This window comes from Acipenser ruthenus, chromosome 52 (genome assembly GCF_902713425.1).
Source record: "Acipenser ruthenus chromosome 52, fAciRut3.2 maternal haplotype, whole genome shotgun sequence".
Taxonomy (NCBI): Eukaryota; Metazoa; Chordata; class Actinopteri; order Acipenseriformes; family Acipenseridae; genus Acipenser; species Acipenser ruthenus.
Genome location: NC_081240.1, coordinates 869948 through 887994, shown reverse-complemented (window position 1 = coordinate 887994; position 18047 = coordinate 869948). Strand labels below are relative to the sequence as shown.

At 41.6% G+C, this 18047-nt stretch overlaps 1 protein-coding gene across 2 annotated transcripts in view; it reads left to right on the top strand.

Moving 5' to 3' along the window:
• Positions 1-17704, top strand: part of LOC117965748 (tripartite motif-containing protein 16-like) — a 30565-nt gene extending 12861 nt beyond the window's left edge. The window contains exons 2-8 of one of the 2 annotated variants that reach the window (XM_059016210.1): positions 10847-10942; positions 11153-11386; positions 11541-11700; positions 12345-12399; positions 12831-12838; positions 15561-15617; positions 16704-17704. In XM_059016210.1, coding sequence (XP_058872193.1) covers positions 10847-10942; positions 11153-11386; positions 11541-11700; positions 12345-12399; positions 12831-12838; positions 15561-15617; positions 16704-17239 — 1146 coding nt within the window. In that variant the 3' untranslated portion in view covers positions 17240-17704. Of the gene's footprint in view, positions 1-6117; positions 8461-10846; positions 10943-11152; positions 11387-11540; positions 12493-12830; positions 12839-15560; positions 15618-16703 lie in introns of those variants that run through there. The other variant, XM_059016209.1, reaches the window with a different exon arrangement.
• Positions 17705-18047: the final 343 nt, after the last annotated feature.

Sequence of the window (18047 nt, the reverse complement as noted above, 5' to 3'; positions counted from 1 at the left end):
AATATCAGTTTACAAAAGCTCTCTTATTTTGCAGACTCCATGTTCACAAGTATGCGGAAGCCCCTTTGGCAGTCAGCATACTCTGACATCATAAGTCACATGACCGGAACCTGCGTGACGTCGAGTTATTTTGCTTAAACATCAATAATAACCGAACAACGAAGAATAAGAAGCGAAAAGGAAAATATAAAGAAAAAATGATGTAGCCTATCATTGTGATAAGATGAAATATTGAAGTACCTTGACAGGATGTTTTGCCGGTACGCAGTTCCGGGCCATACCAGCTGACTTTCAACTCTGATTATTAGTATTATATTTATGTGTGTTATTATTATTATTATTATTATTATTATTATTATTATGGATATAGTTTTATTATCCACTATCCTCAACAATACGAAGTATAAAATCGACTCGCACAAGCGCTCCTCTTCACTGTAGCTGAAGCGAGCTGCGGGTCACATGACACAGGAAGTAAATGTCTTCAAAGCAGTTCCTTGGGTTGGGCAGCAGCTGGTTCATGACGAGAGAGAAACACAGACCTGTTCAGAGTCATGCGAGTCACGAACGACTTTAAATAATCCTGTGTGTGTCTTTATCTCACCTCGCTCGACCCGCTGACAAGTCTTGACAGCCCGCTATTAATAATGAACCGGGGAAATGCTGAGGTTCCCATGCAGCTGTGGAGACATCTTTGTTTCCTCCTCCTTGAAGTCATCTCCGTGTCTGTATCTCCGAAATCACTCGTTCCGCAGTTAGCTGTGTTTCGACTGTGCAACACAACTGAAATCATTAACGAGGGGAGCACAGAGCACCCCGATATACTCACAGCAGAACAGCCTCCATTCACAAAACCTATAGCAACGCGATCATTAACGAGGGGAGCACAGAGCACCCCGATATACTCACAGCAGAACAGCCTCCATTCACAAAACCTATAGCAACGCGATCATTAACGAGGGGAGCACAGAGCACCCCGATATACTCACAGCAGAACAGCCTCCATTCACAAAACCTATAGCAACGCGATCATTAACGAGGGGAGCACAGAGCACCCCGATATACTCACAGCAGAACAGCCTCCATTCACAAAACCTATAGCAACGCGATCATTAACGAGGGGAGCACAGAGCACCCCGATATACTCACAGCAGAACAGCCTCCATTCACAAAACCTATAGCAACGCGATCATTAACGAGGGGAGCACAGAGCACCCCGATATACTCACAGCAGAACAGCCTCCATTCACAAAACCTATAGCAACGCGATCATTAACGAGGGGAGCACAGAGCACCCCGATATACTCACAGCAGAACAGCCTCCATTCACAAAACCTATAGCAACGCGATCATTAACGAGGGGAGCACAGATTTGTAATTTCCAGTAAAATGTAATGTTTCTATATTTCAATCTGTGCCAAACGTCACTTTTAAAACCCGTGTATTATGAATGTAAAGCCTAGTCCGGGTCTGTCCCGCGACACATCCGTTTCATTTACACTGTAATGCGGACTCACAGGAACACAATATTTCTACCTGTGCTGAGTGGGAGCTGCACAGGGACTGTGTTTTACGTGACTTCGTTAAATTGCAATAAACTCTCCTTCAGACTTTCTGTGTCCTCACCTCGGACTGTATAAAGTAGGATAGGACAGTCAATCCCGTGATGCAGTTCGGTGCTCAATTACAGGCGCCATTTGTGGAGCCCACTCAGTACTGAATACATTGCGGAGATGCTGTGGAGCCCACTCAGTACTGAATACATTGCGGAGATGCTGTGGAGCCCACTCAGTACTGAATACATTGCGGAGATGCTGTGGAGCCCACTCAGTACTGAATACATTGCGGAGATGCTGTGGAGCCCACTCAGTACTGAATACATTGCGGAGATGCTGTGGAGCCCACTCAGTACTGAATACATTGCGGAGATGCAGTGGAGCCCACTCAGTACTGAATACATTGCGGAGATGCTGTGGAGCCCACTCAGTACTGAATACATTGCGGCGATGCTGTGGAGCCCACTCAGTACTGAATACATTGCGGAGATGCTGTGCTGCAGCGCCAGGATATACCGGTGTTTCTTTTAATAACAATACAAAATATCGTAAATATAAAGAGACTGACTTATTTATGCTTGATTATGTCAAGAAACATTTTGCCAGGCTAGCGTGAATACTTTAAAAGCATTGCGAGCGCGCTGTGAAAGAGCTCTACGGGCTCCAGGAATGCGTCACTGTTTACTAACTCCGCCCACTTGTGACATCATTGTCCTATCCTTCCTTATATAGTCCTGGGTCCGCCCCCAGTGCTTCGTAAAGCCGACAGCTATTGGCTGGTCTCGACACACATGATACAAGAGTTCCGTCAGACTTTCCAACAAGCAAGACTTTCATTTGACGCGCGTTTTATGGAGCCTCGTTATCATAACGTCTCTTATTATCATTAACGTCCGAATTATAATTATACGATTTTAAACCATCAAAAACGAAACCTGCCGAACCTCTGGAACCAGACCGATAAAAAGAAACTCAAAACTGGATGTCAAAAACGGAAGCAAAAGACGAAAAAAAAATAAACTGCAATAAACACACTGTCAACCTTTCTGTGTACATTTCAAAATGATTATTTCCGTAAAGGGTGTGTTCTGTTTTCTGTTAACTGTTACTAAATAGGCTATACTAAAAAAAAAAGTGCGCTACAGGTAATAATTTGATTTTACTGCATTATTATTATTATTATTATTATTATTATTATTATTATTATTATTATTTATTTCTTAGCAGACGCCCTTATCCAGGGCGACTTACAGGTGTTACAAAATATCACATTACAGATAAGAGCCGTTATAAAAATACAAAGTCAGCGGCAAACAGGAGCAAATTCAACTAAGAACAATACAGAAAATAATCACGTTTGAGAGCAAATTCGACTAAGAGCCGTTAAACGTCTCAGAAAAACATTTGCTTAGAAAAGTACATTCCATTCCACAAAAAAAAAAAAAGTGAATTCGGTTTCCTTTCAGAGTAAATTCAAATACAAGAGACAGGAAACAGTTCTAATTGAGAGCAGTAGTTTAGGCCTACTGTAGATATTTATACAAAATGTTTTTGTTTGTTTGTTTTTTAACTCAGACAACTCCAGACATGTCCGGCTTAGAGAGGGACAACTAATTCTGAAGACCGTTTTGAAAGAAATATATCGTTGCTGTGGGGGTGGCTCGAGTCTCAAACTGGGGGTCCATTCCCTGGGGCTTGAGATCTCGGAGGGTCTCTTCAAGCTCCTCTCTGCAAAGACAAGTTTATAATCCTAATGTTAGGATGTTTTTAATATTACACTCTTCAATATCACCGCGACAGCATCGCTCCATGAAATCATAAACACATCGTTACAGTAAAATGATTTCACGTTGAAATTTCTTTGACGCTGTCGTGCTTCTCAGACGCTTTGTGTGGTCAAATTGATCACATGACCCAGGAGCCGTTATCATTTGTAAAACCTGGCTTTGAGAAGCTTGTCTGGAGACTCCTAACTGCCAGACAGCCTTCCCCGTTCCATTCAAATCATGTGACAGTGTGACCTTTCAACTCTGGACTCTGCATGTGTACAGGCAGAGTTGAAAGGTCAGACTGTTAGATTGATAAGGAGGGGAGACATGTAGAAACACAACGAGAATTTAAAATCGGCTTATCCTCTACGGTAAACCTGCGAGGTATTTTTTAACAAACCTCCTCAGTTTCTCCTCCTTGTACACCGCCTCCAGCTCCTTGTTATCCCTCCTCAGTCTCTCCAGTTGCTCCTTGTCCTCTGAGCCCCCCTCTGTCTGCTCCTGGGCTTTCCCTCTGTTGATGAGAAACACGCATGCAAATCATCATCAAAGACATGTTACTATTCATTAAAACCCTAAACACAGCTCCCAAGTGAAAGGGCAGCAGTTACTGGGAGAGTCATTGAGGTGCTGGTGCTGCTGGTGAACCTGGACTGGAGTCGTCAGGTATGTTATTAAACTGGAGCACGCATGCCTCTGCAGAGAGAGGAGATAAGACCTGATATTACCTGGCAGGCTCTTTGCTGTTCCTTCTCCTTGGAGTTGGGTTCATGTCTCTCTCTCTTCCAATTCACTCGTTCCTCGGTTAGCTGTGTTTCTGCAGCAGAAGTGAAACAAGTCAGTAACTAATGAGTACAGAGCCTCAAAAGATCCTTTCTTTAGACCGCCCCCTTATCATTTCATGAGGTTTCATCATCCCAAGCCCTTCTTATTATTGCTGTTACTCCAATACTGGGTTGAATTATTTTTTTGGATGAGTCTGCTATTTGTTTGTTTGCAAATTCAAACACAGTGAATATATAATATATTGTGTAAAACGAATCACGCCTGTGTTATTGTAGTGCAGCAGTGTGGAGTAGTGGTTAGGGCACTGGACTCTTGACCAGAGGGTCGTGGGTTCAATCCCACGTGGGGGACACTGCTGCTGTGCCCTCGAGCAAGGTACTTTACCTAGATTGCTCCAGTAAAAACCCAACTGTATAAATGGGTAATTGTATGTACAGTTGGGTTTTTACTGGAGCAATCTAGGTAAAGTACCTTGCTCAAGGGTACAGCAGCAGTGTCCCCCCCACCTGGGATTGAACCCACGACCCTCCGGTCAGGAGTCCAGAGCCCTCGCCACTACTCCACACTGCTGCCCTAATTGTTTATAAATTATCTCTTTGGATTTTTTAAATGGTTTGATAATGTTTTTTCCTTGTGGTGTTGTTGTTATTATTATTATTATTATTATTATTATTATTATTATTATTATTATTGTGTTTTAATTGTTTATAAATTATCTCATCGGATGCATTTCGTCTACTCATTAGGCAGTTCAAAGTTTCAATATTTATTTATTTATTGCTTACTTGAACAATAATGTGAGAGAAATATCATCACAATAAAGAAGACATTTCCATGGATATCGTAAATCACAATCAAATTGCATTACATGTGCAATCTGCCCACAGTGGAAAAGCAGAAACGTGTTTTAAGCCTGGCCTTTGTCGCCCTCTTCAGGACAAACTCTGCAGCTGCGCAGAGCTGATTGAAATTTATTCTTTTCACTTGGGAAATGTAGAGCTATTCACACAACATTGAGGACTGTTCTAAGCGCTGTTTTAAAGACTGTTTATATATATATATATATATATATATATATATATATATATATATATATATATATATAACATATATAACAATGACCACACAGTGTTGCTTTAACTAAACAACACCAGCAGACCAGCCTATTCCATACAGGTCTTTGTAACTAAACAATACCAGCAGACCAGCCTATTTCATACAGGTCTTTGAAACTAAACAATACCAGCAGACCAGCCTATTTCATACAGGTCTTTGTAACTAAACAATACCAGCAGACCAGCCTATTTCATACAGGTCTTTGTAACTAAACAATACCAGCAGACCAGCCTATTTCATACAGGTCTTTGTAACTAAACAATACCAGCAGATCAGCCTATTTCATACAGGTCTTTGTAACTAAACTATACCAGCAGACCACCCTATTTCATACAGGTCTTTGTAACTAAACTATACCAGCAGACTAGTCTATTTCATACAGGTCTTTGTAACTAAACAATACCAGCAGACCAGCCTATTTCATACAGGTCTTTGTAACTAAACAATACCAGCAGACCAGCCTATTTCATACAGGTCTTTGGAACTAAACAATACCAGCAGACCAGCCTATTTCATACAGGTCTTTGTAACTAAACAATACCAGCAGACCAGCCTATTTCATACAGGTCTTTGTAACTAAACTATACCAGCAGACCAGCCTATTTCATACAGGTCTTTGTCCAGTGACTGCTGGGTCTGATGTAAGAAGAAAAAAACAGAGCGATTCAGCCTATTGTATCTTTCAAAGGTTTGCCTGCCAGTTGAAGGAGCCAATGATAGCAGGGTAATACTATTGTGAAGCTGCTCAAAGAACACTACAGGTACAGTCCTGAATCCTCCCAGAAGCTGAGGGTGTGAAGTATAGAAGAACTGAAAAGTCTGCTCTGGATAGACAAACACCAAAAAGATAACAAAGTTACAAACTGAATGAAAGGAGGCAGTACAATATTGTGGGATCAAATAAAAGCAGGTTTTTCACATCTTCAGCGTGCCCAGCTGGCACGAGCCTGTGAGGCTCTGTTGTCTTCAGAGCTCAAGCTCGGGTTCAAATGATTTCAATCGCTTCTCGACTCTGGGATCAAGCTATCAGACACTTCCAGATGGTTAGTCAAGCTGACAGCCCCTAAAAGACTAAAACATCCCATTTAAAACACATGAAAGCCCTGTGCAGCCAGTCTACCGTATATCCGTGACGTGTGGTGGTGACTGAAAATATATAAAAAAATGATCTGATCTTAAATGAAAAGAAAGACAAATATCATGCTATTTGGTTCGGAGAAAATGATACAAAATACTAGTTCAAATTTCTCTCTTGTTACTCGTAACACCACAGCATTGGAGAGAGCCGACACTTTTAAATATCTAGGGGTTTATATTGACACAACTCTTCAATTTGATAAACCCATTAAAGATGTATGTAGTAAAATTGGAAGGAAGCTTGGAGGATTGTGTGGTCAGCGCCACTGTGTAAGCTTTACAGCAAGGTTTAAATGAGTTACTTGTGTTCCCTATTCTAGACTATAATGATGTGATGTGCGGGTCTGCTAGTGAGGAATCGCTGAAGAAGATCGATACAATGTGTAACAGGATGTGTATCTGTGTGCTCCCGTGTACTCCGCTAGCGCATCACTGCAGCGCGTATTCTACATTAAACTTGCTATCGCCTGCTAACACAAGGAATTATCACTGGAATCGGATTCTCTTTAAAGGGGCACACAACACATTACCAGTTTATTTAAACAGCTTGTTTCTGAGTTTACCTGTAAATACAGCCTATCGTAATGTCTGAGACACACAATACTTTAATATACCGACTGGGAAAAGTGCTGCGGGAAGAAAGTCTTTCGTTTTGTTCTGCTGCTACAGACTGGAAGCTGTTACCCGCAGGACTGAGACCTGACATCTCCTGTGGGAATTAAAAAAACAAACCCTGTTGTTCTAGTGCTTAAACAGGCTTGTGTGTGCGCTGTGTAAATCTGAGGTGTACTTTGTGTATTGTCTTGTCGTTATGCGTTTATATTATTTTTATTTTTGAAACCTGTAACCTGCTGCTGTTATTTCCAGCACGCCTTTGTAAACGAGCTACTTGTAGCTCACATGGCCTTCCTAAATAAAGAATTAAAAATCAAATAAATAAATAATAAAGAGCGCGTCACGTTTACGGTTATAACCGCACTGAAATATACTGGCTTTAAAACAAGAAAAGACAAACGATGCAGCTGCGCAGCAGAGACAAGAGAACGAGGCAAGCGCGTTTATTGTTTGGAAAGGAACTGTAATGTTATTACTGCCATTAAAAGCTAAACGCGTTCTATTACCTCGTTATTGACTAAAGTAATATTATTACAGTAAGGCGTTACTAAAGTAACGAGATGCCGTTCAAACCGTCATCACAAACATACGTGTAACAGAACATTCCTTAATTTTACATGTTATAGATTTGGGGCTAAAACACAAAGTCAGACTCTTCAGCCCTGATATTAAACAGTTGTTAATATCAGTTGCTTCATTCCTAATCTTAACATTGTAATATTTGTTGGGGGATTTAGAAACAGTTTCATAGAATATCTGATTCGTCAGTTTCTGCTCCCCCTGCTTGTCTAAACCTGGCCTCAGTCCCAAACCCCGCCTCTCAGAGCTTTACACAACTCCAGGAAATCAGCGCAGTGAAGTTTCGTTTCTTGTGAAATCGTCAGTCTCTCTGTCTCTCTGCAGCAAGAATGGCTTCAAAAGTATGGTCAGAGGATCGGTTTAGCTGTTCAGTGTGTCTGGAGATATTGAAGGACCCAGTCGCTATTCCATGTGGACACAGTTACTGTATGGGGTGTATTAAGAACTACTGGGATCAGACTGATCATACAGGTGTCTACAGCTGCCCCCAGTGCAGAAAGACCTTTACCCCAAGGCCTGATCTGTGCAGAAACACCATGCTGGCCGAACTTGTGGAGGAATTAAAGAAGACAGGACTCAATCCTCCTCCTGCTCAAAGTTATGCTGGACCTGGAGATGTGCCGTGTGATGTCTGCACTGGGAGAAAGTTCAAAGCTGTGAAATCCTGTTTGACGTGCCTGGCCTCTTACTGTGAAACACACGTCAAGCCACACTATGAGGGGGCTGCTTTCAAGAGGCACAAGCTGATCAATGCAATTGGAAATCTGGAGCAGAAGCTTTGTGCTGAACACCAGAAGGTTTTGGAGGGGTTCTGCAGAACAGATCAGACGTGTATTTGTTGGCTGTGTGCAGAGGAGGAACACAAGGGTCATGATATAGTCTCAGCTGGGACTGGGAAACAGGTAAGGGTTTGAACCATTTCCTTGAAGCTATCCTAGAAGATAAGAATTCCCAGGGATATTTAACATGTCTGTTTACTAGGTTATACAGTTTCACATCAGATCAGATTTTAATTGTATATTAAGAGCTATTTAAAGAGCCCTAGTTTTTTAATTGTTCTATCTAAACTATGATGTACTAACATGTATTTCAGGGTGTAACAGGGGTGTTGTTATGGGTGTGGCTATCGCTGATTGACAGGAGAGACACAGGAGGTTTTCTTTGATACAAAAAACACAAAACATTCAAAACAAAACACTGCTCGAAAACAACTAGAAAATAAAAGCTGACCAAACAAGAAAGGAGGTCCCGCTCCAGGAACAGTCTCCCTGACACCTCCTCTCTAGACATGGGTGGGATTAAAATCCCCTAAACTTGTTCCCTATTCCTTCCAGTGCTAGCGATCCTGGTTAACTCACACAGTGATCCGAGATACATTTTTCCTCTTGTGTTTTTCTCACCCTGGTTAACACACGCAGTTGTGAGCATCCTACAGCAACACTCTCCTTCCCAGACAGTCTGTATCCCTGCTTGTAGAACCAAGAAACTGGCTTTTCAGACCCTTTTTAAAGGCATGTGGCCGGGGCTAAGAGATAATCAATTAATCAATTAACACCTGGACACATTCCACACCTGGATTTGAATATGCCCTGCCATATCTAGCACACACTTGATTATCAAAAACATTATTTACAATTAAATAAATATACACTATTTACACGTGCAGGACCTCAGCCCTGCCTCACAGGGTAAGAAGGATTTGTTCAGCTGTTTTGTGGTGCATTGGAATGTGTAGTGTAAAATTAGCATGATTTATATTCCTAATGTTTTTTTATATATGTCTTGCAACTTAATAAAATCATAGATCAGTTTCATTGTTTAAGATATTATAGTTTAATTAGTTAAACTTTTTAAAAATGACATTCCCAGAAAAGTCAAGCACCTAATTTAAAAAAAGCAGAAAAGACCAAGATTAATATGATATACAATATACAAGATTAATATGATAGGCTCTCGACTCTTTACTGGAGGGTCGTGGGTTCAGTCCCAGGTGGGGACACTGCTGTTGTACCCTTGAGCAAGGTACTTTACCTAGATTGCTCCAGTAAAAACCCAACTGTATAAATGGAGAATTGTATGTAAAAAATAAAGTGATATCTTGTAACAATTGTATGTCACCCTGGATAAGGGCATCTCCTATGATATAAATTAATAATATTAATAATATAAAAGATTAAGATGATATACAATATAAATCGGGCAGAAAAAATAGCTTAATTTGGTGCGTTAAAACACATTTTTACATGATTAAAACAGATATGTTTAAGTTAGTTTAAAACGAAATTTAATAACCTATTTAGGATTTTGTTTGTTAAAATCTACAATTTCTTTCGCTCACCCTACTAGTCCCCTCTTTCCTTTGCTCTCTTCCACAGTGAAGTCCTTCTGCTCACGGGCTCATTCTTCTGGGGATTTTGTGTATTTAGGCATTTTTTACACTGATTTCATTGTTTTGTTTCAGTGCTGTTTTATCTGTGTTTATCGATTAAAAACAGAAATCAGAAGCCCTAAATATCCATTAAAGAGAAAGCTGCTTCAGTTTCCTAGGTGCTTCACAAAACAAACATGTAACACATGCTAGATCAGCCATCATTCACTGTTACTAGTATGAAACAGTACCATCTAGTGGACAGCTACTGTGGATCAAGTGTCCTTTTGTATTGCTGGCAGCTGTGGACTAGATGGTGCTGTATCTTACTACTATACACACATGTTGTCTGAAACTGCTGCCTTTGTCCAAGTTTAAACCACCTCCAAGGAAGTTTTCAATTTAATTCAGCTATCACATGTAAACATGGATTAAAATGAGTGGTGCAATGTCATTATATTTTAATCTTTTTAATGTTTAACATTGGATTAATTTTAAACAAGGATTACATATAAATCCTGGTTTAAGGTTTTCTGCAACATGATTCAAATATAATCCTTGATTTAATCTGGGTTAGTGGTTAATCCACGCTGGTGCATTCGACCCTTAGGGTATCTGTGTGCATAATGTGTGTATCGTTACACAGAGAATTGTGAGGGTCTGGAACCAACTCCCCAGTAATGTTGTTGAAGCTGACACCCTGGGATCTACTAACAACCAAACGAGCAAGATGGGCCGAATGGCGTCCTCTCGTTTGTAAACTTTCTTATGTTCTTATGTTCTTATGTTAATCTAACTTCATATAAAGGGGGGAGAGGTGTGAAAACACAGCCTGCTCTTAAATATCCTGTGTTGGGTGTGACAGGATATCACTCAATGCCCCATCAGAAATGTCACTGTGTCACTGTGTTTCTACACAGAAGCAGCTGGGAGAGACACAGACAGAAATACAACAGAGAATCCAGGAGAGACTCAAAGAAATTGAAGAACTGAAACAGGCTGTGGAGACACTGAAAGTGGGTATTGACAAGAGGGGGGTATTATTATTATTATTATTATTATTATTATTATTATTATTATTATTATTATTATTATTATTATTATTATTATTATTATTATTATTAAGAGATGGACTGGAACACATCTACAGAAGTTTACTGTCTATGCCTGATGTGTTTTTGATATCAATTCTAACCATGTCTCCTCTACTGTGTTCTTTCACTCAGAGATCTGCATGCATAGAAATAAAGGAAAGTGAGAAGATCTTTACTGAGCTGATCCGATCCATTGAGAAGATCCACACTGAGGTTATTGAGCTGATTGGAGCTAACGAGAAGGCTGCAGTGAATCAGGCTGAAGGACGCATGAAGAAACTGGAGCAGGAGATTGCTGAGCTAAGGAGGAGAAACGCTGAGCTGAAACAGCTTTCAGAGACAGAGGATCACATCCATTTTCTACAGGTAACATCACTGCTTGTTAGAAAATCTCAAGTCCATAACTGGGACGGTTTCAGACAGAGCTCTCCAATTGAATGAATCCTTGCTTTTCCCCAGGAATGTTTTGGACCCCATTCTGTTTCACTGAAAACTCATTTTCTCCACTTTCCTGTTGTAGAATTTCCAGTCTCTCTGTGCCCCTCCTGAAGCTGGAGACTTACCCAGCGTTACTGTCAATACAGACATCTCTTTTGGGGCTGTGAGGAAAGCTGTATCTGAACTTAAAGACCATATTGAGGATTTCTGCAAGGGGGAATTAGTCAAAATAACCACAACAGGTTGGTGTGAAACAGATTCATTTGGTAGAGAATTCTCAAATAGACCATGGCTTGAGGAGGGGCATGACTTGCAAGACATTAATAAAGACCTCTTGCAGATTGTTGGCTATATGAATATTGCAGCAGGGAGGATGGTAAATGGAGGAGGGAGCAGGGAGGAGGGAGGAGGGAGCAGGGAGGAGGGAGCATGGAAGAGAGAGGAGGCAACAGGGAGGAGAAAACATGGAAGAAGGAGCAGGAAGGAGGGAGCAGGGAATACAGAGGAGGGACTGATGAAGCAGGGAGGAGGGAGCAGGGAGGAGGGAGTGATGTGTGGATGGAGCAGACAATGACTGCTGCATGTTTGATGCACAAGGGTGTCCTAATATGGACACCGTACTGTTGGGTAAAGATATATGATGGAGAGGAAGGAACACAAGACTCCAGTGCAGTGGCAGACATGTTCACATTGACTTTGGCTGCTGCACTGATACAGAAGAAATACATATTCATTGTAATCATGAACATCTTGAAGTACGGATTTTTACATCCTGAAATGCCGTGAATAAGCCTTGTTTCTTTTCAGATTGCTGTTTGGAGTCTTGTGTGTGTTGTGTATTAATCCACATGTTTCAATTCTATTTCTCTCTCTTTTTTCTGGCCAGTGAATAAAGTTGCAGTTTACAGTCTGCAGGCTCCAGAGCCAAGGAACAGAGCTGAGTTTTTAAAATGTAAGTCTGTTTTCACTGAAACATTTGATTGAAAGATGTGTCACTCCATTGTGAGAAGAGCCAACACTACAGAACAGGGAGGGGTGGAGCTTGAGAGTAGCAATTATTATTATTTATTAGTAATTGTGAAGCCATTAATCTACACTCCTCTCCAACAAGTATTGGTTCAGATGAATACATGCAGGGAGGAGGGGGCAGGGAGGAGAGAGCATGGAGAAGATATCAGGGAGCAGGGAAAATGGAGGAAGGAGGAGGGAGCACTGTGGAGGGAGCAGGGAGGAGGGAGAAAAGAAGATTGAGGCGGGAGCATAGAGGGAGGAGGGAGGAGGGAGCAGTAAGGCTGCATGGATGAGGAAGCAGGGAGGAGGGAGCATAGAGGGAGGAGGGCACAGGGAGGAGGGAGCAGGGAGGAGAGAGCAGGGAAAAAGGTGGAGGGAGGATGCAGCAGGGAGCATGCAGGAGAGATCAGGGAGCATGTGAATTGTGTGAATTGTGACAGGAGTTAAATTAGGTGCGATCTTTCATTTTCCATTTTAAACGTGATTCAGATGCGTTTGTCTCTAGACTGATGTGAACTGGAGGAACGCTAATCAAAGTTTATCAGCGTTTATATTTATGTAATGTAAACTAGATAACTCTGCTATTCAGAAGAAGCTTCTTTTTATACATGGGATATAAAAAGAAAAACTGTGTCATGTAAGATATAGCAAAGTTATATTTAGAAAAACCACGATGTGAAACAACACAGATCACAGAAATGACACATTTTTGCATTGTCGTTGAGACACTAATGACTAAATAATCATCAATTGAATTTGTGAAGGGGGGGAGCAAAGGACACACACACTGCCTATCACACACACACACCCTGCCTATCACACACACACACACCCTGCCTATCACACACACACACCCTGCCTATCACACACACACACCCTGCCTATCACACACACACACACACCCTGCCTATCACACACACACACACACACACACACACACACCCTGCCTATCACACACACACACACACACACCCTGCCTATCACACACACACACACACACACACACACACCCTGCCTATCACACACACACACACCCTGCCTATCACACACACACACACACCCTGCCTATCACACACACACACACACACACTCACACACCCTGCCTATCACACACACACACCCACACTCACACACACACACCCTGCCTATCACACACACACACTCACACACACACACACACCCTGCCTATCACACACACACACACACACACACACACTCACACACACACACCCTGCCTATCACACACACACACACACACACTCACACACACACACACACCCTGCCTATCACACACACACACACACACACACACACACTCACACACACACACCCTGCCTATCACACACACACACACACACACACACTCACACACACACACCCTGCCTATCACACACACACACACACACACACCCTGCCTATCACACACACACACACTCACACACACACACGCGCCCCATGCGGTATTTTTATAATCTCTGGTGAGCCATTTTTTTCCCTTACTCTACTTAGTTTATGTCAGTGAGTTTTTAAACAGAGAGTGAACTCCATAAAGAATTGTATTTAAAATAGCAACAACTTTGATAACGTGCACACAGTTTAAAATAAGGTTTGCATTGTGTGAGACAGTACAGAGAAAACCGCGATTGCTGTGGTCTGTACCAGGAGTGATAGGAGACTGCAACCAAAGAGAACACTTTGAACTTGTAACTTAAAAACAGCACGTTCCCTTTCAAGCACGAAATGGGTATCCACCGCTTTAAAAAAATAAAAATAAAAAAAGAAACTCTTCTGATAATAAGCTGACGTTTCCTGGAGTTTTTCAGGTGTTGTGGAGCTGAATTCTTCTTCTCTGCAGAGTGACATTCCTGTTTTGTTTTTGTTTTGTTTTTCTGTCGTCAGGGTTTCCGTGGCAATTGTTAGGGAGCGTGTTAAAATGACGCGCTTTCACATTTCTATTTTTCCATTTCTGTGTTCACGGGTTTGTTCTGAGGGTGGTTGTGTTTGCTCACATTTCTGTGAACCCTTTTTGTGTGAAGTGGATTCCCTTCAGTCCGAATCAGAGTGTATTTCAAAGCCCGTTGGTGTGGGTCCGGGTGATTTTTCGGGTGTCCGGTTTCTCCATGTTCGCGGTGACTCCCTCATGGAAATGCAGCTCTGTCCTCAGATGGGATGCGGAGCGGCTGTTGCCGAGGTGGTTCCGATGTTGGAAACGCGGGTTTCTCTTGGATTGATCAGGGAGGGCTGGACGGGTTTCTTTATCAAGCGCTCCCGAGAGGATTGTGGGATGTGCTGCTGTTTAATATAACGTTATAACTACATTAATAACATACGCGTACAGACACCTTACAGTATGCTGCTGAAGAATAAGAATCACACGAAGCTGAATAATGTATAAAGAGATATTAAAAATAAAACATGTCTATATATGTTCGTTGCTGTGAGGGCAGATTCACATCCCAGCGCTTTGGTATCTCTGGGCTTGAAACGACGCTCCATAAGTATAACACCAATTATTATTATTATTATTATTATTATTATTATTATTTAGTTTTATTCATCAGTGATATAAAAACATTATTTCTATTGTGTGTGTGTGTGTGTGTGTGTGTAAACATTATTTTTTTAAACTATACTAACATTCCACTGCGGCTCTCAGTGATGACGTTTTACGATTGCTTCAGCTCACATTCAGCAGGTTCGTCAGGCTGTGTGACTGACATATAATTTGACCAATGAAAACGCAGAAAGGGTGGAAACGGTTGTATTATTGGCTGATCGCCCCAAAACACCAAAAATAACGTCTGATAGCTGGAGGAGCAGGGTGCAGGGAGCAGGCAGGATGGAGGAGGGAGTAGGGAGGATGGAGTAGGGAGAAGGGAGCAGGGAGGATGCTTGTGGGAGGAGGCAGGAGGGTGGAGGGAGCATTCAAGAGGGAGAAGGAAGCATAGAGGAAGGAGCAGGGAGGATGCAGGAGGGAACAGGGACTGATGAAGCAGGGAGGAGGGAGTGATTTGAGGACGGCGCAGACAGTGACTGTTGTATGTTTCAATTCTATTTCTCTCTCTCACTTTTTTCTGCCCAGTGAATGAAGTTGCAGTTTACAGTCTGCAGGCTCCAGAGCCAAGGAACAGAGCTGAGTTTTTAAAATGTAAGTCTGTTTTCACTGAAACATTTGATTGAAAGATGTGTCACTCCATTGAGAGAAGAGCTAACACTACAGAACAGGGAGGAGTGGAGCTTGAGGGCAGCAATTATTATTATTTATTAGTAACTGTGAAGCCGTTCAACAAGTATTGGTTCAGATGAATACATGCAGAATGACTGGGGGAGGGGCATTTGTTGCCTGTTTTTCCACTCAGACCTTTCTCTCCCTAAATATCTTGGTATCCCTGAATAGATAATCATCCCATCTTTTAATACATGTACAATGCATGTGAAACCAGTTGTGGGGTAAAATGAACAGCTATCCCTCCCAGTCATCCTGTGCTGGTAGTAAATGTATATTGCAGTATCACTGCACTTGTGGGATGGATTGCTCATTAAAATATTAGACAGATATTTGAAGAGTGGATGATATTCTATTGAAGATATTTAGTAAGCAAGGGGTCTGAGTGGGTAAAATGGCAACACATACCCTGTAGGAACATTAAGTGAACTGTAATTGTATGCAGAGCTGCATTTGATTGGTTCCAATTGCAGAAGTTTGATAAGATCGAGGAATTATAATGAACAAAACATTCAAACAGCAAGAGGGTTTAAAGGGTTCATAAGGTCCTTTGTATTTTATTGTGTTGCATGTTCCCATGTGTTGCTACAGCTGTTTACGTGAGGTGTGTGTATTGTTTTAATTATTTTTATCTTTTTTACATTTTGACCACTTTTTTATACTTATAGATAGCTTCACATGTAACTGCATGGGCCTCTCAGAACTACATTTCCCATCATCCTCCTGCTCACATATGTGATTGAGATGGAATTACCAGTGAGCAGGAGGATGATGGGAAATGTAGTTCTGAGAGGTCCATGCCAGTCCGTGGGAAGCCATCTTCAGGCAGAAAATGCAATTTAAAAGTTTAAAAAAGTGGTCAAAATGTATTAAAAAAAATAATTAAAACAACACACACACCTTCCATAAACAGGATGTGAGGATGCAGCAGACAATGACTGTTGATTTTCTCAGTGATTTGACTTTTCTAACCGTCTCTCCTCTACCCGTCCTCTTCTCTTCAATCAGATTCCTGTCAGCTCACTCTGGACCCCAACACAGCGTATAGAGAGCTCTGTCTGTCTGAAGGGAACAGAAAGGTGACACAGAGGAGAGAGACCCAGAGATATCCTGATCACCCAGAGAGATTTGATAGCTATCCCCAAGTGCTTTGCAGAGAGGGTTTGTCTGGGACTCGCTGTTACTGGGAGATTGAGTGGAGTGGGGGATGGGCTTCTATAGGAGTCACATATAAAGGAATCAGCAGGAAAGGAGGGGATCATTCCTGTGGCCTTGGATTCAATGACAAGTCCTGGAGTTTGGACTGCTCTGGTTCCAGTTACACTGCCTGGCACAATAACAATGCAACTGAAATAACTGCCCCCCACTCCCCCAGAATAGGAGTGTATCTGGACTTTAATGCCGGCACGCTGTCCTTTTATGGCGTCTCTGACACAATGACCCTCCTGCACAGATTCCAAACCACATTCACTGAGCCGCTCTATCCTGGGTTTAGGCTTGATTGGTTTCCTGGTTCCACTGTAACAATCTGCCAGCTGAACTAGACTGTTTTGTGTTGTAAGAAACCCTTTGTATTGAACTCCCTGTCTGTCCTCTCCACTCCTCGGGTGAAGGGAATGTTCAATCTGACACAACTTTGGATGAAAGTTAGGGGGTAAAACGGCGCCACCTGCAGAGCGAAACGAGGTGAATTATTTGTTTTTAGCAACGAATGGATTTCATACGAAGTAACTGTATTTAATTTATTTTTTAAGAATTGTTATGTTTTATATATATTTTAAAAAATGGCATCCAATAGTCAGTGCTGTAACAGTTTTAAAAAAAGTGAACTTAAGTTTGCTTTATTGTGTGTGTGTTTTTGTTTTTTGATTTCCTTAAAATGTTTAATATTTCAGATTTTAGTAATGTGATTTAATAAAAAAAATTAACGTGATAGACTGACTTTTTCTTATTTCTTAATACTCATTAACATGGTTTTTCAAATGAGAATGAGAAAGAAAGAGGGGAAGAGAGAGAAAGAGGTCTGGTAAAGCATAGGGAAGTATTGTAAAGCACAGAGAGGTCTGGTAAAGCATAGGGAAGCATTGTAAAGCACAGAGAGGTCTGGTAAAGCATAGGGAAGCATTGTAAAGCACAGAGAGGTCTGGTAAAGCATAGGGAAGCATTGTAAAGCACAGAGAGGTCTGGTAAAGCATAGGGAAGCATTGTAAAGCACAGAGAGGTCTGGTAAAGCATAGGGAAGCATTGTAAAGCACAGAGAGGTCTGGTAAAGCATAGGGAAGCATTGTAAAGCACAGAGAGGTCTGGTAAAGCATAGGGAAGCATTGTAAAGCACATGGAGGTCTGGTAAAG